Here is a 25155-nt window from a genome sequence, read left to right on the forward strand (position 1 = left end):
CCACCGCCTCTTCCGGCGATGCCGGGGCCGCGGTTGCCACGGCGACGGCGGCGGCATCATGTCGGCGGTCGTGGCACAGCCCGTGGCCGTCTTTGGCTGCCGGCCGCGGGTCGCCGGCGGCGTCTGCTTCTTGGAGGACCAGGTCGTGCTGCACGCGGCGGGGACGGGCTGCCTCCAGCTCCACCTCGAGCAGAAATGGCACAAGTTCGTCCCAGGTGCCACCGGCCCCGGCCCTAGTCCCGAGCCCGGCCCCAAGCCCGACCCCGACCCGGGTCCTGGACCCGATCCCGTCCCCGGCGCGCCCTGACCCCTTTCCTCCCCGCAGGCACCGAGAAGAGCGGTGGTGTGCAGGCGCTGGCCGTCAGCCCCAACCGGCGGTACCTGGCGGTCTCGGAGACGGTGGCGGAGCAGCCGGTGCTGACGGTCTACGAGCTGTCGGAGGTACCGGCGCGGCGGCGGAGGAGGCTGGCCGCCGCCGAGCTGCCGGCGCGGGAGGCGGTGTCCCTGGCCTTCTCCCCTGACTGCCGGTACCTGGCGGCCGCCACGGCCCCCCCCGAGGGGCACCTCACCTACTGGCTCTGGGAGAAGCAGCGGCTGATGGCGGTGGTCCGCCTCCAGGCCCCAGGCAGCGGCATCTGCCAGGTAACGGCCGCGGCCCTGGGGGGCTCCCCGTCTACCGTGCCACCAGGCCCGGGTCCCTTCGGCTCCCCCCTGGCCTTGCTAGGGTACGGGGGTGCGCACACCTGCCTCTGAAACTGAGCTGGGCCAGCATCTCTGCAGCTTATTTTTAACGTTTTAATTCATGGTTGACTGGTTCTTTGGGAGCCTATTGCACTATTTTGAAAAGGTGGATAAAAGGAGCAAACTTTAGTTCAACAAGTAGTGGGTGCCAGGCAGCACCTAAGTTCACCCTGCAGGATACGTGCACGGTACATTCTCACATGGCTTCTGCCCAGGGCAAGAGAGGAGGAGAGGGCTCCACACTGTGGATTTTATATACTTTCCGGGGCCTTTCTCGGCATCCGCTGTTGGCCTTCCTCAGCAATAGGCCACTGGGCTAAATAAATTTTTGCTTTGACCCATAATGGGCATTTTCATGTCTGTATTTCGTAACACATGAGATTCTCTTGTATCACACAAGATCTGTGGTACAGGGCCAATACAACTGGCCAGTGAGTGTGCAATGTGTCCCTTGTGTCCCTGCAGAAACACTCATTAAATATATTGGCTGTGCTTAGTAGGCATAACACCCATCTTGGAAGCTCTCGACGTGCTCGTGCCCCTTTTCCGCCCTGCAGTCTGTTCCATGTACAGATCAGAGGAGTAGCCCAGGAAGAGCGGCCAGGAGCAGGCTGATGGTACTCAAACAATTCCTGCGTCCTGCTTTGGGTGCCCTTTTTTAGTATCTTTCTTGCAGGGAGGCAAGAGGCTTTCAGTACCTGGGTTGCTTGGACCCTCGCTGCCATTTTTTACTGGGGTACAGCTACAAGCAGAGGTTGGGTGAACTGCTGCCTTCATGAGAGCAATTCCTAAAGAGAGGAGAGTGACTGTAAAGACAACCACTGTCTAAAGTCCCATTAAGCACAAAAAATGCGGTCTAGCTACCCCTGCTATCCTTAATGTTGGGTATTGACGTGGCTATTCCACTGTTTTCGCCAATAGACACCTAATTATGTGAATTAATATGTATAATGGGTAAGGTTTGCCTGAAATACAGAAATACAGAATTTATTCCTGGCCTTTAAGAATGAATGCTTGCACTTTTCAGGAAGATTGCTACTGGAAAAAAAAAAAACAACTTGCTAATCAGCAGTAAAGAGGTATTTTGGCCTTTTGTCATTTAATCCTGAAGGGCAGAGACAACTTTCTCTTTGGTACTGCGTTGTGATTCAGAACCCTAGCTTAATAGAGTTAATGTATTTGTAGCATCATGTAAAATTGATATACACAGTTTTGAAAGGGAAAACTGCAATATGTAGCTATGATGGTTATTTCTTAGTCTCTTCTGTATTCCTGTATGTTTCTATGAACTTTCTTCCTGTGTTTGTTTTCCTGTATCTGGTATTGAAAGTCTTCAGAACAGGTATAATATTTGCTTATTTGTGAACATAGTTGTGTAAAATAATTTCTCTCTCTTTTGTTCCATAGGTGAGCTTTAGTCCTGAAGACAATGCACAGGTTTGTGTCACTGGAAATGGCTTTTTTAAACTGTTTAAGTATAGTGAAGGAACTTTGAAGCAGACGAATTTACAAAAGGGAGAACCGCAAAACTACTTGTGCCATGCCTGGCTGTCCAAGGAGGAAGTGATATGTGGCACTGACACAGGCAAACTTATCTTGTTTGAAACTGGGGAGTTGCACTGGGAGACAACTGTAGAGTACAAAAAATCACCCAGGGAACTAGAAGAAGATGCAATCTCAAAAGTATATGAGAGGTAAATCTGTTAAATACTATTACTAATAGTTTCATGCTTGTGCCTGCAGATGACTTGCAGGCCATTCACTTATTTCCTTCTTGTCCAGTTTATGAATGGGTTATAATATTTTGATTCCTGCTGATAAGCATGTCTTTATGCATTTCCTGCTTGCAGTTTTTCTGACATCTCTTGTGGACTGGCCTGTGAAGATAATGCTTCACAACAGGATCCTTTGCCTCAAATATCTGCAGTTGCAGCTTATTCCAAAGGCTTTGCATGTTCATCTAGCCCAGGAGTTGTTCTTCTGTTTGAGAAGACCAAGGAAAAGGAAGTCTACAAGGAGAGTCAAGAAATCTGGGTAGGGAGAAAAAAGCGTTTCCCAGGAATTATGCAACAGGGGCCTGTTTAGAGGGGTGAGGGTGCTTCCAATTCAGTTATTAATAATTTTTAGTGCATCTCTAAATTACATTGTAAGCATTAGCTAACTGTCCTGGTGATGCCAAAAGGAAGGGAGTTGCCAGAGGTCACACTGAAAGTCAGTGACAGATGTCCTTTTGCAAGGTAACTCTGCATGTTCCCACAAGTGAGTAACTTTTATTTATAGAGACTTGGAGCTAAGAAGTAGTCTACATCAGTTTTGAAGATCTAGGCTGCTTGTTTTTTCCCAAGGCAAAGCTTTTCTGCCCTCCGATATTTATTATAGCTGTCATGATACTTGTGCACTCTTAAGTAATCTGTTCTGTAGCAAGCTGTATGCACTGATTTACTGCAATCTCTGGATAAGAACATTTAATTCTGATGACCTGGTCAAACCTTTTTACTCTGGGCCTTAAAGGTCAGATCCTCCCTATGCATGAGACCCTGTAATAAGACTGTTATCAACCTGAATGATATGGTACAAAGAATTCTGAGATCACAGTTTTCAGGCAGTTTTCATTCTGACACTTGCTAGGTTTTTTCCTTGATGTTTTTCTGCTACCATTTTCATTTTTGTTTAATGCAGTTCTTAAGATTACTGCTGAAATGTCCTCTGGTACTTTTTTTCAGCTGTAATGCTATAGATTCAGTTAGGTTATCTTGTCCTCTATTCCTTGCCTTGCAGTAGTTATGTACTATTAAATATCCAAGTTATCTTACTGATGTTATGTATATGCTTAGTAGAGTAGCATTACAGCAAAAGTGTATGTGTCTGCATGCCTACTACTAAACCATGGAGACTTGGAATATCCCATGGGATGCATTTCTTGTGCAGCTTCCTCAGGACCTGTTCAGCAGTGAGCCAAAAAAGTCGAGCAGACAAGACATTATATGTATATGTTTCAGCCCCTCTGAGGAAAGGATGGTCATTAACACAAATAAAAATCAGCTTTACATGTTTACTATGCTCTCCAGCGATTTAATGAAGGTGAGTGCAATCTTCTCACATTCCACAGCCATCATGTCCGGTAAGGGATGTATTGTCATGGCACAGGCTATTCAGTGTCGCTTTCTATGATGCATTCTCATAAAATCCATCAAATAGCATCTGAACCCTTAAAACTCATTATATGAAATGCTCCCCATGCTTCTCGGAGAGCTGGATTTCAGTAGTCCCTTGCTCAAGCATCCCTCCATATGAATACTTGATGTTATTCAGCAGAATGATAGAGGACAGTGTTAAGACCATTTAAGAGTGCATGTCACTGTCAAACCACTTAAGTAAGGCTTTAAGGGAAAGATTTTTAATAAAACTGTAGTAGTTTATGCTCCGGTGTAATATGCAGAAACTTTAATGCAATGATAAAGCTGGAACAGCCACGGGAATCTGATGTTACTCTAAAATGATAGTTGTTGAAGTCCTAGTTAGAAGTGAAACTTCTTTGTGAAGGACAAACATAATGAAAAACATTCCCTACTCTGAAGGAATTAAATAATACAAAGACAAGAGATAAATGTATTATCATGAAATAGATTTGCATGGAGTTAAATACCTAACCTGTGTACAGGTGTACAAAAAGATTTTTACAAAAAGAGGTTTTGTAGTTATGGGTCCTTTTTCTGCATGCAGCCTAAAATTTTATTGGTGCTTCATTTCCAGCATATACTCAATAAACATCCAGGTTAAGTTGCTTATCACTCAGCGCTTGATTATTTTTAAATATCTGTCTGACCAGAAGGTCCTAACTGAATTCTTGCAGTCCAGTTTTATTTATTTATCTAACTTGCATTTCTTTGGACATCTACAATTATGTTCTGCTTTCACTAGTGTATGAGAGCTATGGAGCCTACATCTTCCCTACATCACTTTTCTTGATTATTAATTATAAAGTTAAAACTGATTCTAACATTCTTATGTTTTTAGGATTGTAATGTTCAGACTGGTGCAATGAAAGGATTAAGTAGTTTCCTCAAATCTATTGGATTACTGTACACAAAGAGCTATGACAGATTTCTTACCTAACTTACTGCCTGCAGTGAAATATTTGTGATTTTTTTATGTTCTCATTGCTTCTCAGGAGAAGACAACTTATTTTGCATATCTGAATTTCCCATTGCATTCTGCTTCAATCACTGGCCTGGACATCTGTATTTGGAAACCCATTCTTGCTACTTGTTCTCTGGATAGATCTGTTCGCATCTGGAATTACAAGACCAAGTAAACAGTTGTTTGTGTTTGCTATTACCTCTTATTCTTTTGTATATTGAATTTAGCAGGCAACAGCAGCAATCTCATATGAATGAGAGTGGTGTTCTGGTAAAATTCTTGTGTGGTGTGGGATGTAAATGGTCCTACTGACATGGTTTGGGCGGTGTGAATATGCAGCGCCTTTAAAACCAGTACCAAAAGAATCCAAAGCCTTTTCTATTAAGCCATTTTTGTGTCAGACTTCTCATGTGTTTTTGAAAAAAAATCTTCAGGAATGTTTCATGCAGCTTTGTCTTAAGATACTCTTGTCCCATCCCCTGCTTCGTAGCCATAGTTCTTAAGCAAAATGACTCCAGCTTTCAAGGTTCTCTGGAGGGAGACAAATCTCAGAAGAGATGTTTGTGTAGGTTTGCGATCAGCGGTTAATGTACCTTCTTTGTTATATTACAGTAAAACAAGGATTTGCTCTTGCACCTTCCACACATTCTCTATGAACCAGAAAGTTCAGATTTGCCTTTATAACATCTGTGTGATCGTTGCTTGACTGAATGACAACACATTTCCTCAAGGACAAAGCAGAGTCAGATTGTAGCTGCAGGTGTCCTTGCTGGGACAGATAATGTCCTGTCAAGTGTGCACAGGGCGTTCGTACTACTCCATACTGCGCAATGGTTTTCTCTTTCAGCACTTTGGAGCTGTATAAGGAATATCGGGAGGAAGCATACACAGTATCACTTCATCCCACTGGCCTTTTCTGTTTGGTTGGGTTTTCTGACAAACTCCGATTTATAAGTCTACTGTATGAGGACATGCATGTTTTCAAGGAGTTTCCTGTGAGAAAATGTAGAGAGGTAAGGAGCGATGCAAAAATGAAATAGGGGAGCTATAGGGAGCAGAGTGGTGAAGAACACGACAGAAGGTAGAAACCTCTCCAAGAGATTCTAGTAGGATTTAGGATATCAAAGCACAGAGAAAAGGATTCTGACTATTGGAAAATGATCCTGGACGCTGATGCATAACCGTGGATGTGGGAAGCCGCAGAAGGGGTAGTTTGCTCAGAAATACTCAAGGACTGAATTTTACAGGGGAAAGCACCAATTAAGAAAGCAGTAAGAGACTAATTAGGTCATGGAATTTTCTTTTTGTGTAACATTCTGATATTAGACAATGTCATTGGAATTCAACGCATGACTTTTTTTATCCACTGCATCTACAGTAATGGGTGGTTATGTTCTTTTTGTAGTGCTCATTCAGTAACAGAGGCCATCTTTTTGCTGCAGTTAATGGAAATGTGATTCAAATTTATTCCAGCATCACCTTTGAGAATATTAATAATCTGAGAGGACATAGTGGGAAGGTTAGTAAACAAGTCCTATACAATACAACTCAGTAAAGTATGAACTAATTGGTAAGATGTATTTTCCAAAGGTAAAGTACAATTTTGGATCAGAAATGGGCCCAAAAATTAAAAATAGAAATACAAAAGTCAGTTTTGTTTTGTCAGAAATCAATGTTTGCACACACTAGATATATCTAAAGAGTCTGTCCTTAAATTGAAGGTGAATGATTGGCAGGTAGCTGAAACAGCAAAAATATCCCAGTAATAAATTATAAAAATAAAAGGTAGTACTCCTTATTGAAATGAGCTTTTTCCTGACAGTGTGTTCATAAAGTAGTTCTTACTGATTATTTTTTTTTTAATGCTAAAAAGGAATTAGTTGAGAAACATTTAGGGGGTTTTAAATAAGGCTTAGAAATGTGATTCCAAAGTTGTCGTGGATTTACTGGTAAAATGACTCCATGCTGTCCGTCTATGACTTACACATTGGGCTCCCTGGTGTATTTTGCTTTTGCCAGATACATGCAGTTAAATGGAGCACAGATGATGCTGAATTTTTCTCCTGTGACACACATGGTGCTGTGTATGAGTGGAACTTGTTGACAGGTAAAAGGAAGTCAGAGTGTGTGCTCAAGTCCTGCATGTACAGCAGCATTGCCCTGTCTTCTGATGCCAAAATCATCTTTGCTGTTGGATCTGACCAAACTATCAAAGAAATTTCAGAATCTTCGGTGAGCTAACAAGCACTCTGTGATTTTGCTAAGGTCTCTGGGGAGGGTACTAGTGCTTTGGTTTCCTTATCCATTTGGTAAGTAGGAATCAGTCTGGATTTGATAACTGTGATATTTACTGATGATATTCTTGTGTTCTCATGTCCTTTACCATGAAACCTGAGATTTTGTTGTAGTTTTGTATTGTTATAACTTTACCTGGATTTACTTAGAAATCAAACTAACTTGGCAAAATTGTATCGACTGTTTTGCTGAAATACAAATGTATTGCATCTACCACTGCAGGCTACATGCATATTTTTTTTTGTCCAGAAAAGTAGTAAATTGTATGTGATAACTATTACGTCTTTCAGAAGTGATCAACTTGTGGGACTTGCCTTCAAATTTTAAGAATGCTTATCTATAAAGCTTAATACTAATTATTTACTCCTATAGCCACGTAGATTCTTTTAACTGCATTATTTGTTGCAGGCAGAGATATGAGGATTGCTCATGAAATAAGTAATCAAATAGTATTGTGAAACTTAACGTGATGTGAGGATTTTGTGTAGTGGTTTGATATTTTTTTTTTCAGATTCAGCATGAAGTGCCAGCTTTTGGTGTTGTTTATACTGCAATAGCTGTTTCTCATTCCGGGCACATGGTATTTGTTGGTACATCTCTGGGGACAATTCGAGCTATGAAATACCCATTACCTTTGACAAAGGATTTCAACGAGTATCAGGCCCATGCAGGCGCTGTTACAAAGGTAACATAGGGTACTTTCTTTTCCCTGCAATACCAGCTGCGCGTCTTCTTCAGCGCTGATTCTCTTTCCCATTTCATAGCACAATATGTTAAAACTAAGGAGCCTGCATGTGGAGCATGAGTATTACACCATTCATAGAAGTCCTGTCTCTAGAAATAGATGTCACTGGATAAGCTGTTGTTGGCTAAAAAGTGGCTTACACCGGGATACATAACGTGGCATATCCCTGATGGAGAACTTTGATATAGCTCTTTCTGGAAAGAGGAAGATAAAGCTATGTGGCCTTGAAAACCTCTTGTGAGAATAGAAGGAGGAATGAGATAAATGTATTAAGCAACTTGCTGCCAGGGTAAAAAGCAGAAGAGACTGCAGTGCTGGTCTGCTAACCAGGGTGTATTTCTAAATGGCTAATGGACAGCATCTGAAAGGTAGGGATAGGACGAGTAGAGCCTGCAACCGTTTCAGTGCACTTTCTCCAGGAAGCCACATGTTCTGTCATAGTAAAACTGCTTGTACTTTTGGCATTTTAAGTATCACTGTCAAATACAACACCTTGACTTAGGGCTGCACAGTCCAACATTAGGCTATGAACTTCAGTTATTGGAACTCTACTTTCACCTCACTCGTAAACTGTATCTGCTCCCAGGTACTCTATGCCAGGCCACACAGTCACAGGAGGTCTGGAGGAGGTGACAGCAGTTATTACTAGATAGTTCTTGGTGGGCTTATCTGCAGATTCAAAAGAAAACATTTAGCCATCTGTTGCTCAAACAACTTCTCAAAGAAAAAAGCTAGAGACCTTTGGAATTGTCATATAAATTGCTTGTCTGGGCTATAAGTGTCTAGATGGCCTTTTCTGTTCCAGGTTTTTAAAAATCTTCCTACAGCTTTGAGAGCAGAAGCGGATCCAGTGTCTTCACACGTTCTTCTTTTCTTTCCCTTCCCCTGTTGTCTGGACCAGGGTGGAGCAGCAGTAGAGAACATAATCAAAATGTTGGTAGTGGGGCTGTGTTAGTGTTTTCACTATTGACTTTCTGTGGTAGAAATGACAGGGAGTATGTGAGTGGGGAGAAAAAATTGATATAAAACCAAACTGTGTCTCCATTCTTCCTTGTCTCTACTATTATTTTTTTGTTTCTTCCTTCTAAGATGTCCATAACAAACGATGACCTATTTTTGCTTACCGCCTCAGAGGATGGCTCTGTATTTATATGGAAAGTCTATGATAAAGGAGGTGGGATACTGAAATGGGAAAAGGAAGTTGAGTATGCTGAGGAAGTGCTGATCATGAGATCAGATATAGAAGAGAAGGTAGGAGGAGCAATTGTGAATATGTACCATAGGATTCCAATGCACCGGCTATCGTGGTTTGGGCTGGACTGGCCACTAAAGGTTTGTTTACGTTTAACAAACATTTAGTGGCCAGTCCAGCCCAAAGCATGACAACAGCTTATGAAATACATTTGCATGATGTTTGTGACTAGCTGTTCCTGTATGGCCTTCTGTTTAAGAGGGCTTGCGTGGCTTTCGTCATAAAAAGAGGTCACAGCAAGTAGCTGCAGCTGCTTGTTAATATACTAACTGCATTGTAGGAATAGTGAGTGTGGAGAAAAGTTTAGACTTTTCTCTAATACTTTCCCCAATCTCTTGAAAGCAGCTTTAATGGAGCAGAGAAGCCTGAAGCTGCATTTCTATAGACCATCTTGTAAGATAACAAAGAAACCTTACTTCTGGAACTTATTCTTGGTCTGTCTGTCTGAAAATTCTCTGCAAAGGCTGTCCTTCATAAATATGTGCATGTAAATAAATCATTCTTAACAAGCTGTTGCTAATGGCAAATAATCTCTCTGTTAAAACGGTCTTCTCATCCATGCCCTAACAGAGTCAGGCAATGCTAGACCTGCAGATTCGTGTGAAAGAGCTACAGACAGAAAAGGATTACCAGCTATGTCTCAAGGACATCTACTGTAATGAAAAAATAAAGGAACTGGAAGAGAATTTCACTCAGGAAATAGGCTCCCTTAAAACCAAACACCAGGTATGATTCATATTGCAGAACTGAATACCAAGAAATCTTTCACTGAAGAGTTGAATTCAAGCTTGCATTATATGAGTATGAATGCTATAAAGCATCTGAAAAACGAAACATTCCTTTCCATTAAAGATGTTCTTCATATTTCTGAAGCATAAAGCTACCTTTGAGTCAAGTATCTTGTTAAGTACAAAGGAATGCAAGGGTTCTCCTAGGTAGCCTATAAGTATCTTCATATAAAAATGGTTCCAGCAATAAATGCTGCCTGAGATGAAGGATCAGTAAGCTATGTCACCCTTGTGTAGAAATGGGACCATACCTTAAAGCTACATCATATATAAGGTTGCAGCTGATGCAGGATCCAACACTTATTCTCCTTAATGCCACCTTCTTTGTGTCCTGGCCACTTAGCTTTTTTAAGAACATCTGCTGGGATGTCTTGTAAAATATATTCCCTGGATTTCTTCTGTTCATGTGTTTATTGATTTCTCTGTGGTCACGAAGCAGGACTTCCCTGAAAGGCAAAAGCCACAATAATTCTTTCCACTGTCTTATTTATCTGTGTCTGTTAATTCTATTCTGTCCATCTGTCTGCTCTACGCACCAGATTTCTGACCTGTAATTTGCTATATTTCTGGACCCTTTTTAGAGTTAGAAGGCAGGTGATCCAATAGCAATTTCTCTGTCAGTAAGATGGCTTGAAGTAAGATATTACATATCACATGATTCAATTCTGTCAGCCTCATGTTCTTTTTGAGCTTTTGGGTGACTATTATCCTGTCCTGGTGATTTGTTACTGCTTATTTTGATGAGTTGTACATGGTTCCTTCAAGCAGTATTTCAGTTTGACTCCACATAAAGAAGGATTCCAGGATGAAAACTTGCCAAGTTACTTAGTAGTTTTATTATTTGTTGTGTCTAGCAGGCAAATGGAGTATTTCTGCTTATGCAAGACCCATACAGCTGTTATGAGAAGAAAGTGAAAACATTGTACCTATGGTACAATTCCCAACTTTTCTGGGAAATTTCTCACCCATTTTCTTGTTCCAGTTCTTTGTGCTTTTTTAGAAGATATAAGTCATTTGTAGTGGTAGTTGGACATCCCAAGCAAATGGCATTCAAAACTCACTTTTGCAATTCATGCAAAAATTCATTTGTCATTCTGTGTTTTAGGACCTCAAAGTTGCCTCAAGTGAGACAGGAAGCAGCTTGAACTTTAATATCTGGACAACAATTTGTGGAACTGCAAATTCTCCTCAAGCAGGCGCACACAAAGTGGAGGCTTTTGTAGCTCACAAACTTTTCTTGTTAGACTAGGATTATATGGTACTCTGTATTATATGAACTCCATTTGCTACTTTTCCTTAGCTAACTTATCTCTGGGAAAACTATGCTTAGTGACACATGGCAACTGAATTTTGGCGAGAGACTCCAAATGTAAATTCTGTTATGTATGCGTTCCCCACCATGGGCAAGAGCACAAACGATTTGGACACTGCTTGGACTAGTTTCAAATTAAAATGTATTTTCCTTATTTTTTTCCCCAGATTTTACAGGCAGAGAAAGAAAAACAGGAGCTACAACACCAGCTTCAACTGTCTGAGCTGATGAATAAACAAGCCAGGGAGATGCAACAGCTAGGTTAGACTGTAACAAGTGATAGATATTGCAGACCAAATGTTTGTCTAAACTGTATCGCGCACATGACCATGGTGAGAACATGCACATGGGCACTGTATCTTAGATATTTGCGTTTTGAGATTAGTAATTTCTTCATTTATCTTATCGCTCACTGTACAAGAATAGTGAAATCATACAGTTCAGCAAAGAGGCTAATGTACAATGCACACATCATGGAAATACCTGGACCTCAGATTCGTAACCAAGATAAAATGGAAATACTGCAAATTAGTACCAAAAAGCAAGTCAACCCATAAATGAGTCCATTACCTACTCATACTCTGTAGCAGTCGTGCCTTATACAGCTCTGTCGTGGTTGTCATCTCAAGGGGATGCCTAAATTAGCTGTTACTAATTTGTTGTAATGGCAGAGTAGGAGATTTTGGTGTAGGTTTTAGACTTGTTCAAACTGGAACAGAACAACATTCTGTCCTGATGCAGCAAGCAGGGATATAGCAGAATATTCACAGACACAACTGAGAAAGGTGAATGACAGCTTTGGAACAAGCATGATTAGTGAAGTGGAAAGTAAAAGGAAGAACAGGAAATTCAAGAGATGGTTTTCTGATGTAAAATTTTGTATGGCCTCAGAGTCTAAAACCCCTGTATATCTCATGAAAAAAGTGAAGAAGTGCTTTTAGTGTAACTTGTTGCAACCAGCTGCCAAAAAGACAGTAGAGAATAAGACATTGATGGCTGTAGAGGGATAGGATACACCTCTCTTTTCTATTAGTTTTATCTGTTCCATATGTTTCCTGTTACCAGAATCTGACAATAATCAGAAGCTTTTAATGGAAAATGAGAAATACCAGGAGCTGGAAGTGAAATCCCAGAGGATGCAGGAGGAATACGAGAAACAATTACACAATTTGGAGGAAAGCAAAAGCAGGGCTGTGAAGGAGCTAACAGAATATTATGAGGAAAAACTTAATGAGAAATCTGTTCAGCTGGAAGAGGTAAGAACCTTGATTTGCGGTTTGAATTATTAACTAAGTTTATCTCCAACCGTGTTAAAATGTTCCCTAGGACAGGAGAGGTTGGCTCCCTCCATGCAAATCTTAATCTGCCTGTAACCTTGAGGATATATGTTGACAGGTAGAATAGTGACAAGGAAAACCCAGCTGACTTACCAACTTTAGTGGGCTTCATACCGTGAGTAAGTAAGTAACCTGCTAAGAATAATATCCTTTGGCATTCTCAGCTTCACCTCTCTTTCTCCTAGATCCAAGAATTCCCGTTTATTAATGTGGGTTAGATGATACATTTACTGTAATTGAAGAAAGATTCAATCTCCCTGTTCTAGTGGAAAAATAACGTTTCTAAAATGGTGAATTCCATTCTTGAGTCCCTGAGGTTCCTGCCTGCATAATTTGGAGAACAAAGAGAAATACCCTGCGTACTTAAAAAACTCCTGCACATTGAGGTCAAAGACTTGGCTTGACAAAGGGCAGCCAGAGAACTGATATTTACATATCTAAAGTCAATAAATTCTATCAACATTACTGTTTGCAGCCCTATGTTGCAATACCAATTTGGAAAGAATGTGAGGAATGAATGTGAGAAGAGAGGCATACAGAGACTGATGCAAACCTGAGTGGTTATTGGTGCTAATGCATCAGAAAAGCAATTTTAAAAGATCTTCTGAAGTGTTGCTCGTGTTTGCAATTTCTGCAGCCAAAACAAGTTTGCTGATGTTAGTATTTGGGCCAGGTTCCTAACTTGAAGCATCCAAGCCTTAAGAATAATTTTTTTTTAGAATAATTTTTTATGTTTGTCTTAACAGTCTTTAAAGTTACATTAATCCCCTAAGAAATTAAGTTACCTTAAAAGAAATTGCTGCAATTGAAGAGTCCACTAAATATAGATACTCCCAGGAGAAACACAGTTACAGATAAAGAATTCTGCTCTTCTTTATTGGTCTCTTACTGTTGTTTCTGTAATGTTTGCTTTCTGTAACTGCAGGCAAAGGAGGATATGAAGCAGCAGCTTCAAGTACATGAAGAAATTAAGAAACAAATTGAAGAAGATGAAGACCAAGAAATCCTGGAAATCAAAATCAAGTATGAGAGACGGCTCTTGGAAGAAAAGGAATCAAACCTGCAACTGAAAGGAGAAATAGGAGTCATGAATAAAAGGGTATGTCTTATTCTGTGATAGGATCAGACCTGCACATGGAGACCTATAGCCGAGGACTGAATGTGATTAATGCTTGTCAATTTAGTCTGTAAATATGTGGCATTTCACATGAGAACAGTAGACCTTTCTTACATGAGTTTGAATGTTTCAGAATATTTGGGCAGAAGAAGCAGCTGTGTGCTGATTGTATTGCTGATATGATTAGAGATAGATGATAGAGGTGTGGTTTTATTAGTACACTTTCTTTTATCTTACATAGTTTTAAATTATAAATAATAATATTGTTCATCCTATGATGGGAAAGAAATGAACCTTTTCATTTTTCCAAGATACAGTGTGTTGCTTCGTTAGAAAAATACTTCTACTGTTTCGTTCGATGCAATAAATACTTTGTGTTTTGTATGCATCATCATTTTTTTATTGGTTTTACTAGGATTTTTAAGGACGCATAAAATCTTTTACCTCTTTTACTGGCTGGGTATTACATTTGCATAAAGGTGTTAGAGGGACATTTTTTCTTTTCAGTTTCTTCAGTATCTATCTGGAGACAGAGAGGTTCTCTTCCTTCATACCATCTACTATCATGGTACTGTCTTTAGTTCCATTGTCTTTGAGATGCCAGGAATTTCTTTGTTGGTCGGCACAGTTTGACCAGCACCATTCCTTGGTTCCGACTTCCTTGGCTTCACAGATCTTAGTATCGAGGTGGGGATTTTGAGAGTACCCAAGAGCTACGAACTAGGCACCCTTCCAGTCTACTTCTGACATTTTTAGAGATGGATATCCATACCCTTCTTGCTTCTGGATGCAAATTCCTTGATTCCTTGTAGTGCAGTAAGTATTCTGTCAGAGTATATGGAAAATGCAAAAATGGATATTCAACCCCCTTTTGAGTTACAGATATTTAAGTGATGTGATTCTCCTTCATCGTATCTTAGTTTGATATCCTTTATCCCACACTGTCTACAAGGTATCTTACAGAGTAGGATGGCTAAGTAGTGCACAATTTTTGGAGAGTGTTAAGTTCTTATTTGTTTGCTTCTGTAGTTGAACAGTCTACAGAAAGAGCTCAAGGAGCGAAACAGAGACATTGAGGAAATGAGACTGGAACAGCAGAAGCTGCAAGGGATCATCAAGTCACTAGAGAAGGACATCTTAGCACTGAAGACAGAGATTCAAGAGAGAGCTGACACTATCCAAGACAAGGTGAGAAACTGGACAACTGGCTGAGATCAAAGTCACCCTCCCTTAATTTAATACAGCAATTTATTTTAATAGTATGTTGTGATAATATCACATGACTGGAAACTCAGTTTTAACTTGAAGAATTTGTCATCTTTCTTTTGGGATTTTAGTTCTTAGTTGACATTCTAAGCTTTTCTTGGGGAGCTCAAGTTCAGATGTTGAGTTTCTCATTCCCTGTTTTGGGATCTGTAGATGGCGCTATGCCTTATTTGTCCCCTCCTTTCCCACCCAATATGTGTAGATGTGCAACTGAAGTTCAGTCTTCCACTAGACCTGTGACTGCTGTTTTTGCCTTTACTATATTCGTGCCTAGTCCTAGGGATCTGTTTGAGTGCTGTGTCTGATTCAAATCTCTGTACCTATTTCTCCCAGGAGAAGCATATATATGACCTAAAAAAGAAAACTCAGGAACTGGAAAAGTTCAAGTTTGTACTGGATTACAGAATAGAGGAGTTTAAGAAGCAAATAGAGTCACGTGAAAACGATATTGAAACAACGAAGGAGCAGATCCGTGGGGTGAGTAACACTCTCATTTGGCCTCTGCTACTAAGCCCTTTAAATACAAAGATGACCCCACAAGTCCCATGGAAGACTCCACCCTGTTTGTTCCTTGACTTCTTTCACTGTTTCAATATCTTTACAGCTCATAAAAATATTTGTGCACAATAGCTGCTATTTAATTTTCTATCATGTGCTACCAGTGACCAACACAGTTACTTAAGCTCCTGTTTCAGTATTTAATTCTAGACTCTGAGTAGTATCAGTTTTGCTTAAAAATAGATCTTGCCCTGATGTGGTTGCCCTTCACATACCCTGTAGAGTTTGCAAGACACTGCCTTTACTGATCTGGAGGAAGAGAGGGTGAACTCTCAAAAAAGTTGCAGATTTATGCAAACATAGCTGTTTAGGGGTTAGGTATGTGGATAAATTACTGTTCATCAGCTGATCCATGAAAAATTTCCATGTATTCATATTTAGCTTGCAGCAAATTCATTGAGGCAACTTATTTATGAGAGAAGCTTACTGTGATCTCTCCATAGATGTACCTTTAGCTCAGCCAAATTAGGACTATGGTGACATAGCTAATCAATGAACTATTAGCTTTCATAAGTCTGTTTATTCAGAACAAAAGCCTTTTAAATAAAATGCAAACTAATGAACAATGTGTATGTACATCAGACTAGCATGATGAAAGCCCTGTTCTCTCTTCTGGTCACCATCTTATGCCAGTAAATGCTGTAGTACTGTTATTGCTTTTTCCCCCTGTGTTCTACATATGTACCCACAGCTTTTCAATGCATTTGTTTCTTTTGAGTATCAGGTTCTTCTTAGTGTTGCACTTACTCTTTCCAGTAGTGACTGTTAATTTCCATCTTGCCCATTTTTACTCAGATGGAACTGTAAAGCTCCAGTTCAGCTCAAGGAAATGAAGGAGCATCCCATCACTTAAATAGCTAACTCAAAAAGGAGTTGAATATCCATTTTTATGTTTTCTGTATATTCTGACAGAGGGCAGTGTTGTTCCAAAATTGTCTTTTTTTGTGTTGTAATTCAACCTGAAGGGGGATCTACTCCCTCAAGTCTGTATTTCCAGTCTCTGATTTTCCTGTTATGTGTTGTTTTTTCGTGTCTCCTTTTAGTCCTGATTTCCTCCTCCTGCTTCCTTTCAGATGGAGGGGGAGCTGGAACGATTCCGTAAGGAGAGCACACAACTGAAGCTGAACATCACACAACTGCAACAGAAACTAAAGGCAACTGATCGCGAGATGCACAGAGAGAGGCAGAAGGTGTGGCGTACAACCACTGTGCAGGAACTACATAATTAACTTTGTGGGGACAGAACACTGCAGAAGCATTACTCTAAGCAAACAGGTAGTTCAGGGATACTTTGTCCAAGGACCAGGAGAGTCTCTGGTCAGTGGGGACAAAGACAGAAAGCTTCCGAGCCTGCAACCAGATTAGAGAGTTGATATTAAAAAAAATCCAGTTATTTATGTGACAGTTTGTTCAATCAACATATATTCTCCTGGGTTTAACAGAGCAGTGAGTCAAATACTTAACCAACTACGCTTTCCTGCCCAAGCTTGAAATCTGGGGACACTTGGCTTAAACAGGAGCAGCACGTAGGCTACCACCTACAATAATATGTAGGCATTAGTAGGATTAAATGAAGGGTGAGCTTATTAATGGAAGAGACAAGGATCCCTTGTGTTTGATAAGAAGCATGTCAGACATGAGGGAGGAAAAGAGACTGCAAGTGAAGATAAAGGAGCTTAGCGGGCAGTGCAGGGCTGAGGAAGCAGGTAGAGGGGCCTGGTAGAAACCGAGTAAGAACGAGAAGGCAATCTTGATGGGAAGGCATCAAGTTGTGTACGTGTCTGGTATGTGTTTTGTCCTTTGCCTCCTCTCATTAACTGTTTGTGTGTTGTTTCTAAATAACAATGTAGGTTGTAAGTGAAAGGACAGTGGGGGATATCATTCAGAATAATAAGTCACTGGTTTTCAGATGAGATCTCTGGATGCTGGCACTTACATTACCTAATGCAAGTATCTTGGATTATTATTGCTGCTAAAACTTACCACTGCTGTTCGACATGTAGTGCTCGCATCCCCAGTGTGTTTTTTAATTAAACGTTTGGGTTTTTTTAAATTAAGTGGAAGTAAAGTATATGAGAACTTTCACCAGTTCTACTAGGCTTTCTAGAAGATTGCATGTGATAGAGTGCTGTGATGAGCCAAATAAGAATGTACCTACATCATTCTTGCAGAAGCAAAACATGGAAGCTCTCATCAAACGATTTAAAGCAGATCTTCATAATTGTGTGGGCTTCATTCAGGATTCCAAAAAAATGAAGGATGGGATCCGTGAGCTCTACAGCAAGTATGTGCAGCAATCAGACATGGTGAGTCAGGGCCTTTGCCTTCTCCTTGCAGATTAATTTCTCTGGTAGTGTAATTACTGAGGCAACATGCTGTGCCCCCTCAGGTGGAGACTGATGCAGTAGACATAGATTTGCAGCAGGAGTACATGAGACAGCGAGAGTATCTTGAGAGGAATTTGGCAGCTTTAAAAAAGAAAGTGGTGAAGGATCAGGAAATCCACCAAGCTGCTTACATGCGCATCATGCAGGTAATAAGCCTTTTACTTGTGCTATGGAGAGGGAAAACAGAAGTAGCTGCACAAAAGAGACTTTAGTAGCCTTACCTCTATGGTTTCTTAGGACTTTGAAATAGTTTTGGTTCGCTTCCTTGCCAGGAATTCCTGTTTTTCAAGTGCTTCCATTCAAGGATAATATTAATTGAGCTACTGAAGTTCTATAATTTTCTGGACAGAAAGAGCAAGATCTCTGAAGTCAGAAATTGCTGCTGTTTTGTGGATACTTTTGTTTCTGTGCCACTCCCTAATGTAAAAGGAGACAGGGAATCTCTGCTGCCTGCGTACTTTTTAAGCAATTCATGTACTTGTTTGTTATTTCAAACAGTGTTTATCATTGCCGTCATAGTCAATTTGCATCTATCTGAGTTCCAAGCTGTACTTGCTGTGTGGTAGTGTTTAGGAAGTAATTTTGGAGGAAGAAAAGAAAAAAAAGTTACTTTCTTTGGTCACATAGTCCCACGCCTACTGCTCTGAATTCAGAACTTTCTGTTTTTCACGTTCAGGTTTTTTGAGGAAGTTCAGAAACACAAGGCAAGGTAAACTTTGACTGCTGGGGTCAAAGATCCAATTTGTTTTCACCTGGAGTGAGAGGATCTAAGCCCCCACACCAAACATCCTAGGAAGACAGCTTTTTTGCAGTCTCTTCTTACCATGATCTCCTTTTGCTCAGTCAGCATTTCCTTTTCCCCTCACTAGCCCTTTCTTCATTGTTACTTTTTTATGCTTCCTCAGGATTGTTAGAGCTCAGTCCCCGTCTAAGTCATCTTTCTTTGCTGTTTATTCGTAGTACTTCTTCAGGCCTAGGCAGCAGTGATATTCATCCCTGGCCCTGTTTTAACTTTTTTACTCCCTCTGTGAGTTAGATGTTTCCTTTTGGTACAAAAAGAGATGGCTTCAGAATATAACCTGAAGAATCTCCTTGCTGGAATAGGGTGGCAGATGGTGCTCATAATGATAACACTTGATGTCTTGGATCAGTAAGCCTAACATGAAATGATGATTAAAACCCAATTAATAAAACATCTGGAAGATGAAGATATCAAAGGTTCTAACCAGCCTGGTTTCTTCAAAGAAAAAGCAGTTCTCTGAAGTCTAGTAGATTAATGAGACTTTACAGCCAGGAGGAGTTATCATGGTCTTCCAGTCCCTCACAGGGGGCTTTTAAGACTAGTTTAGACAAACTTCTGTCAGGACTTGCTTTGAAAAAGTAAACGACATCTTGACAGCCTTCTGTCTCTGTATTTCTATTATTCCTCAGTTGTGTTTACATTTTCAGAGCTGTGCGTTCCTCTTTGAGTGACTATTCATAGGTACGTTCCACTAGTGGCTGCTGCAACAGATGATTAGAACTGTCAAGATAATTTTAATTATTCATACCAGTTGGCAAGTTGCTTGTTGTTAGACTATTAGTTTTCCCTCCAGCCTTCTATATTTGTAATGGCTTCTTTGGTCACTTGGATACATAAGAACAGACACACTGAGTAATCCTGAAGTAACGCTGCTTGAACTGAAGCATGTATAGGATGATCTTTTCTATAATATGTCCTACCTGTCTCTGACAGTCAGCACTGAGGGAGCTGGGCATGTTTAGCTTGGAGAAGAGGAGGCTGAGGGGAGACCTCATGGAGCCTTATCCCCCATGCATTTGATCAGTCCCTTTTCTGAAACAATTGGTATTTTGCCACAACATCCCATGACAATGAGTTTTACCATGAACATTTATTTTAATCCGTTGCATGATCACTGCATTGCAGTGCAAGCTTTCTGACAGAATGCAAAGATTGAATTAAAGGCTAATCTCTCTGGATAGCATGCCTCTTCAGAAAAATATTATCAGTGTCAACCAGCAGGCTTTTAACACCCAGCAAACGAAACAAGACATTTCTACATAGCCCACATTGCCTCATACAAGATACTGTGTATTATACTGTCTAATAGACCAAAAGCAAAGTCTTCATTTGATAGCAGCATTCAACCACTTGGAGTGAACTTATGAAGATGTTCATTACTAAAGTACACCTAAATGGAAATGCTGTGACCTAACCCTGAAGACTGGTCAAAAGAAAATTACCATGACTGATTGTTGGAAGTTCTCTTCTTCATGTGTTCCTTTCAGGATCAAGCTCTGGGATAAATGCATAGTAGCCTAATGTCATCTGTGTTTGAAGGCTTGAATTAAACAAGTCAACAAAATATTATGGTTTCAGAGCAGGCTGCCTGAGCTCACCAACTCATGCTGCATTTAGAGACCAGCACAACCACTGCAAGAACAACTGTTCTTGCCCAAATTCAGACCTTAATGCATCCCGCAATCTTCCTCCACACAGTGACTTTCAGCTGGGGGGGAAACTAAAGCACCGTTGGTGTACTTGTCTTAGCGTAAAGTATTAAGAATCTTGCCATGCACGTCCACCTTGAGTTGTTGCTGCCAATTTGAACTCCTTGAGTGCATCTATATACAGGTAATTGCAGTAAGAATTGTACTTTGTTACTAACCAGTTTTCAGTTGTGTGGTGCCAATACTTTATAAATATACTGTAAAGAACCAAATCATATGCTGTACATAAATCTCTTATGGCAACATAATTATCTCTATCAACCAAAATTATCTTTTTAAAAAAATCAAGATTTGAAGATACCTTTTTCATAGGAAAATGTCATTAATCCTTGTTTTTATCTCCTGTTGTTTTAGTGGTTTCCCTATTGCTTGAGATAGGTATTATGTCGGGTACACAAAGCATGCCTTTCAGCCATTTATATTTTTAAAACATTGTGATTTATGATAGTGTTCCAGGGATTGGAGTGGTGCTGTGTTACAAAACTTCTAAAAAACCACCACAGGTAGCCGAAATCATCGCTACTCGGTTCAAGCGTGATGGCAGCTGTTTAACATTTGCACTAGTTGTTGATGTGATAAGGTATTTCACTGTCTTTGTAAGAGGCAAATATACAATTCCACTTCCCTTGAATTCAGAAAAGAACTGTTTAGTTAATGGTGCTTCTGTTTCTGAATCATGGGCAACAGTTTTATCATCCTTCGCTAGTATCAGCCCATAATGTTTTTGCTGAAGTCTTTGAATCTGTCACAACAATGAGTAAAGTACATTCACTTTTACTTTCACAACTCCTTTGGCAAGATGCTTTGTGGTAGGCTATTAAAAAATGGGAGGATTGAACTTTTATGGGTTGAAATCTGACTTAAAAAAAGAACAAAAGATGAATAAATAGCCAACTTTTCCTCATGACAGCATGTTAGCAGTAGGTATCTCAAGTCTCCATATGCTTTATACATTTCTTAATAATTTGGAAGAGGTGTTGGGAAGTGATGTCTGTCAGAACTAATGAAGAGGGCTTTGAAGAACTGCAAGGAGATACAGATAATTTAAGTGAACAGACACATAGTGGCAAATGAAAAGCAAAATAATACACCCTGGAGGGCGAAATGGGAATTATTCACATTAATTCTGAATTAATTGGATCAATCCAGGAAAGGACCTGGGCTTCCCTGTGGAATTGGCAAGGAAGATGATAACCTTGGAGTGCAGCTGCAGTCAGAAAAGCAAAAGAAATATTAGCTAATTGAGCAAACATGGTTTGAATACTGTCATGTTTTGTGTCAAATCTACTGTGGCCTTATCTGAAATGTTGTATACTGTACTGATTGCCCTGTATATTCTGCTTGTGATACTGATTCTATACAGTCCAGTGTCCTTCCCAATGATACGAAGATACATATTGCTGAGCCATGTAGTACCTGTGCTTTTCCTCATAGGGCATATTGTTTTTGCAGGAAAATGTGAGTCTGATTAAGGAAATAAATGAGTTGCGGCAAGAACTGAAGGTGGCCCACACCCAGGTGAATGACCTCCGGTCAACACTAAGATTAACCAAGAAAAAGCAAGCAATTCAAGACACAGGTGAATAGTGCTTCTTGTATGTTTTCCATATTGTCAGTACTCATTCCAGAAGCCTTTTTTGTCCTTGGTGAACAATTCTGTTACTGTCTCCCTATCATTCCAGCTTGTCTGCCTGCTAGTACCTGTTCTATTGTAATGCTAGTTGTAGAAGCTGCTAAATACTGCAGAATCTTACTATTTAGCTCTGTTCATTCAGCCATGAAAAATGCCTTTCCTTGTTCATGCCAAAGAATTCTGTGAGCTGGACCTTTCTTACTCTGCACTGTCTTCTCTGATTTTATCTCCTAGCTCCCTCCAGTGAACTGCTGTCCAGCCCAGCTGTCCTGCGGTTGAATGCAGAGAAGGAAAGTGAGACAATCATAGAAATGCAGCAGCTAGAAATTCAATACCTGCGAGACCAAATCCAGGAGAAGGGGCAAGTCCTTGCAGTTCAGCCACTCTTAGATGGCAGTCTTCCTCAGCTGAATCTGGAAAGAAGCCACAAGACACAGCAACAGTGACCTGGTTCAAGGATGCCTTACATTATTATATTCTCCTGGCAAGATCAGAAATGCAACAGCATAGATTAGACTTACATGATTCTATACTTTTCCACTAGAAGCATTTATGCAGCAGTCGCTGCTCTGAACACAAGGTAGCAACCTTCACTCCCTTCTACTTCCCTGGAATCTGCCCTTTCCATGAAGCTTATGAGCCAAGAGAAAAAAAATAAATTTGTGTTAGTGCAAGACTGAACTTTGTGCCTTCATGCTATGGCAGGTACGCACCTTTCTATTAAAAAATAATGTGTCCCAGTTCAGAAGATCTGGTCACACTCTGTAAGCCTTTTCTGCTAGCATTCTAATTTGGTGTCATTGTGCTGCAAACATCAGCGTCAGCCTTTTATTTTCCCGTATTGAATTGCCTATGTCCATACAGAGTACTGCCCGTAGTTAAGACAGACATCAGTGTTATTCCAAGCAGGTATCCAGTCACAGGCTAAAAATCAATTACCTTGTGAGGGCAACTTTTGACTAGTGGTCAAGCACACCTGAGCTGGAGCCCTTGTTCAAGCCTCTGCCTCCTGCCTAGAGATGTGTTGTCTCATCTGTTACAATCATTTCAGCAGGCAAAAAGGCAGCCCAGTTTCAAACTCCAAAACCTGGAATAAAGTCTAAACCTTATATCATAACTCTCCTGTAACTTTGATAAATTAATCTTTTCTTGCCTTTTTTACAACATCTGCAATCCCTTTAGTTCAGTTTTTCTGATAAATTCTCCTAAAAAGTCACTCTGCAAAGTACTCATGTATACAAAAAGGCAGGGAGTAATTTCTTTAATAATAAGGGGGGGAAAGTATATTTTTCATCCTTTGTTGTCAGCGCATGACACACTGTCTCACTGAGGGATACTTCACATACGTCAGAAGTTTAAGCTACTGATTGAGCATGGAACTATATGGTATTACAACAGCCAGTACGTTACTGTTTCCATTTTCTATCCTGAATTGTAGAAAAGTGACAAGTGCTGTCTTCATACTAATAATATCACACAGAAAATAGTGGTGCCAAGGCTGGATAACTTCTAAGCTGTATTACCATCGCGGATACTAGACTCATTTCCAGGCTAACACCATGGCAAAACAGATGGTTCCATGAGGTCCTATGACCTGGGAGACTTCAGTTGAGTGTTTTATCCATAAACATGGAATTAAGTTTCTTTAGTCTTACTTTTTTCATTTTGCATCTTTAACCTGTATGAAGCATAGGTTTCACAGGAACAAAAGGAAGAAGTTATGATGAAATTGGTCTGTTAATGTGCTAGCTTAACACCCTTTCTTCCTGCCCCCCTCCCCATATAATCATCTTGATACTTCCGGTACAGAAAAAGGATGTAATTAATGTAATTAGCAAATTTTTTAGGAACTAGTTCCCTCTTAAATTTTCAGAACACACCCATTTTAATTTGCTAGACTCCCATGTGGTATAATTTTCCCCTCTCTCTGTCAGAATAAATTGAGTGGTAGAAGCCACTGCTTTAATAGATGTGGTTTAGAGAAATGGAATCAATCTTTCTGAAAAAGAAGAACGTTTTCCTAATAAGAGGAAGAAGCATATACAGGTGAAGAATGATTTCTAAGGGGTGAATAATATGCTTAAAGATATGCCTGTGTGTCACCCTCATCAGAAAGCTTTTAAAGGCAATCAAGGCCTGCCCGATGAAGCCTAGGTAGACAACTAGCAAACTTGGTTCAAGAGGATTTTGAACTTGATCTTGGTGGCTAAAAGGCAGCTAAAACATTGTTTGTGAGGGAGAACATTAAAAATCAGGCACAGCGGAGTGTTATAACTGAGATTTATCTGAGACCTGCTGGAAGCAAAATAGATGTACGAGCCCCTTCTGTACTGGGAAAACTAGACCAAGGTCAGTCTCCCACGCATGTGCTGTAGAAATATTTTCAGAATTAAGTTGTAACTAGAGTATGGTTTTGTACGCTCATGGTCTTCTGAATTCTCTCAGGGCGCAAAGACACTTTTCACTTTCCTCTCTTGGTCTGCATTGTCTGTTTCTCCTCTTGGTACCTCTCTAAAGGAGCTGGTAAGCATCTCATGCTCCTATAAAGTTACAGCCCACTTTTTAAAGTGAATATATGTCTATCTTTAAAGCTGAGTAAGGTTTCCCCTCGGATGACGTGTTTGTTAACTGGCCCAACTAAAGGACAGGTTTTTCTGGGTAGGGGCAAGGTCATTGTTCATGGGTGTTTGTATAGGGAAATCCACCACATCCCATTTGTTGGTTTAGGTTTAGGACAACAACCACCAGACAGATGATATTTCACAAGTTTCAAAAGATCTGTCAGATTTTACTGAGACAAATTCCTGAAGCTGTCACACTAATTGGTGTCTATTGTATTAGCGTATCCTGAGCTTCCCTTTTCATAGCCTGCTAAAAAACTAGCACACGGCTTTATAACTGAGCCTTCCTTTCCACTAGTCAGGCAAGAGCTGTTGTTCAGCCCCGTTCTCTTCTTCCTCCTAGCATCTCCCAGCTGCTCAGACTCACAGCAGTGATCCCTTCTGCTGTCTTTGAGCCCAGACACAAAGGAGGGGGCATACACTCGGTCCAGGAGTCCCATTCCCCTGCTGGC

General features: G+C 40.4%; 1 protein-coding gene across 2 annotated transcripts; it reads left to right on the plus strand.

Moving 5' to 3' along the window:
• The first annotated feature begins 43 nt into the window (after positions 1–43).
• Positions 44–22785, plus strand: CFAP57 (cilia and flagella associated protein 57). 2 transcript variants are annotated; one of them, XM_054212809.1, is made up of 22 exons: positions 44–215; positions 326–642; positions 2149–2435; positions 2592–2775; positions 3670–3822; positions 4913–5052; positions 5729–5894; positions 6287–6400; positions 6901–7113; positions 7688–7861; positions 9011–9172; positions 9744–9899; positions 11441–11534; positions 12339–12529; positions 13536–13709; positions 14757–14915; positions 15327–15470; positions 16625–16741; positions 17723–17857; positions 17941–18084; positions 21902–22028; positions 22317–22785. In XM_054212809.1, exons 1-22 carry the CDS (start codon positions 59–61, stop codon positions 22526–22528), a joined length of 3720 nt encoding a protein of 1239 aa, XP_054068784.1. In that variant the 5' UTR covers positions 44–58; the 3' UTR covers positions 22529–22785. The 2 variants fall into 2 exon arrangements, with proteins under 2 accessions (XP_054068784.1, XP_054068783.1); XM_054212808.1 differs by lacking the exons at positions 17723–17857; positions 17941–18084 and having other exon boundaries at positions 59–215.
• The last annotated feature ends 2370 nt before the right edge of the window (positions 22786–25155 follow it).

This window comes from Rissa tridactyla, chromosome 8 (genome assembly GCF_028500815.1).
Source record: "Rissa tridactyla isolate bRisTri1 chromosome 8, bRisTri1.patW.cur.20221130, whole genome shotgun sequence".
NCBI lineage: Eukaryota > Metazoa > Chordata > Aves > Charadriiformes > Laridae > Rissa > Rissa tridactyla.

What these genes read in the sequence shown, in the direction of transcription:
- CFAP57 (XM_054212809.1), top strand. Translation starts at nt 59, where the DNA reads ATGTCGGCGGTCGTGGCACAGCCCGTGGCCGTCTTTGGCTGCCGGCCG. An exon ending in AGGAGAGTCAAGAAATCTGG is followed by an intron (nt 2,776 to 3,669) that starts GTAGGGAGAAAA and finishes TTTCTTGTGCAG; the next exon opens with CTTCCTCAGGACCTGTTCAG. An exon ending in ATGCAGGCGCTGTTACAAAG is followed by an intron (nt 7,862 to 9,010) that starts GTAACATAGGGT and finishes CTTCCTTCTAAG; the next exon opens with ATGTCCATAACAAACGATGA.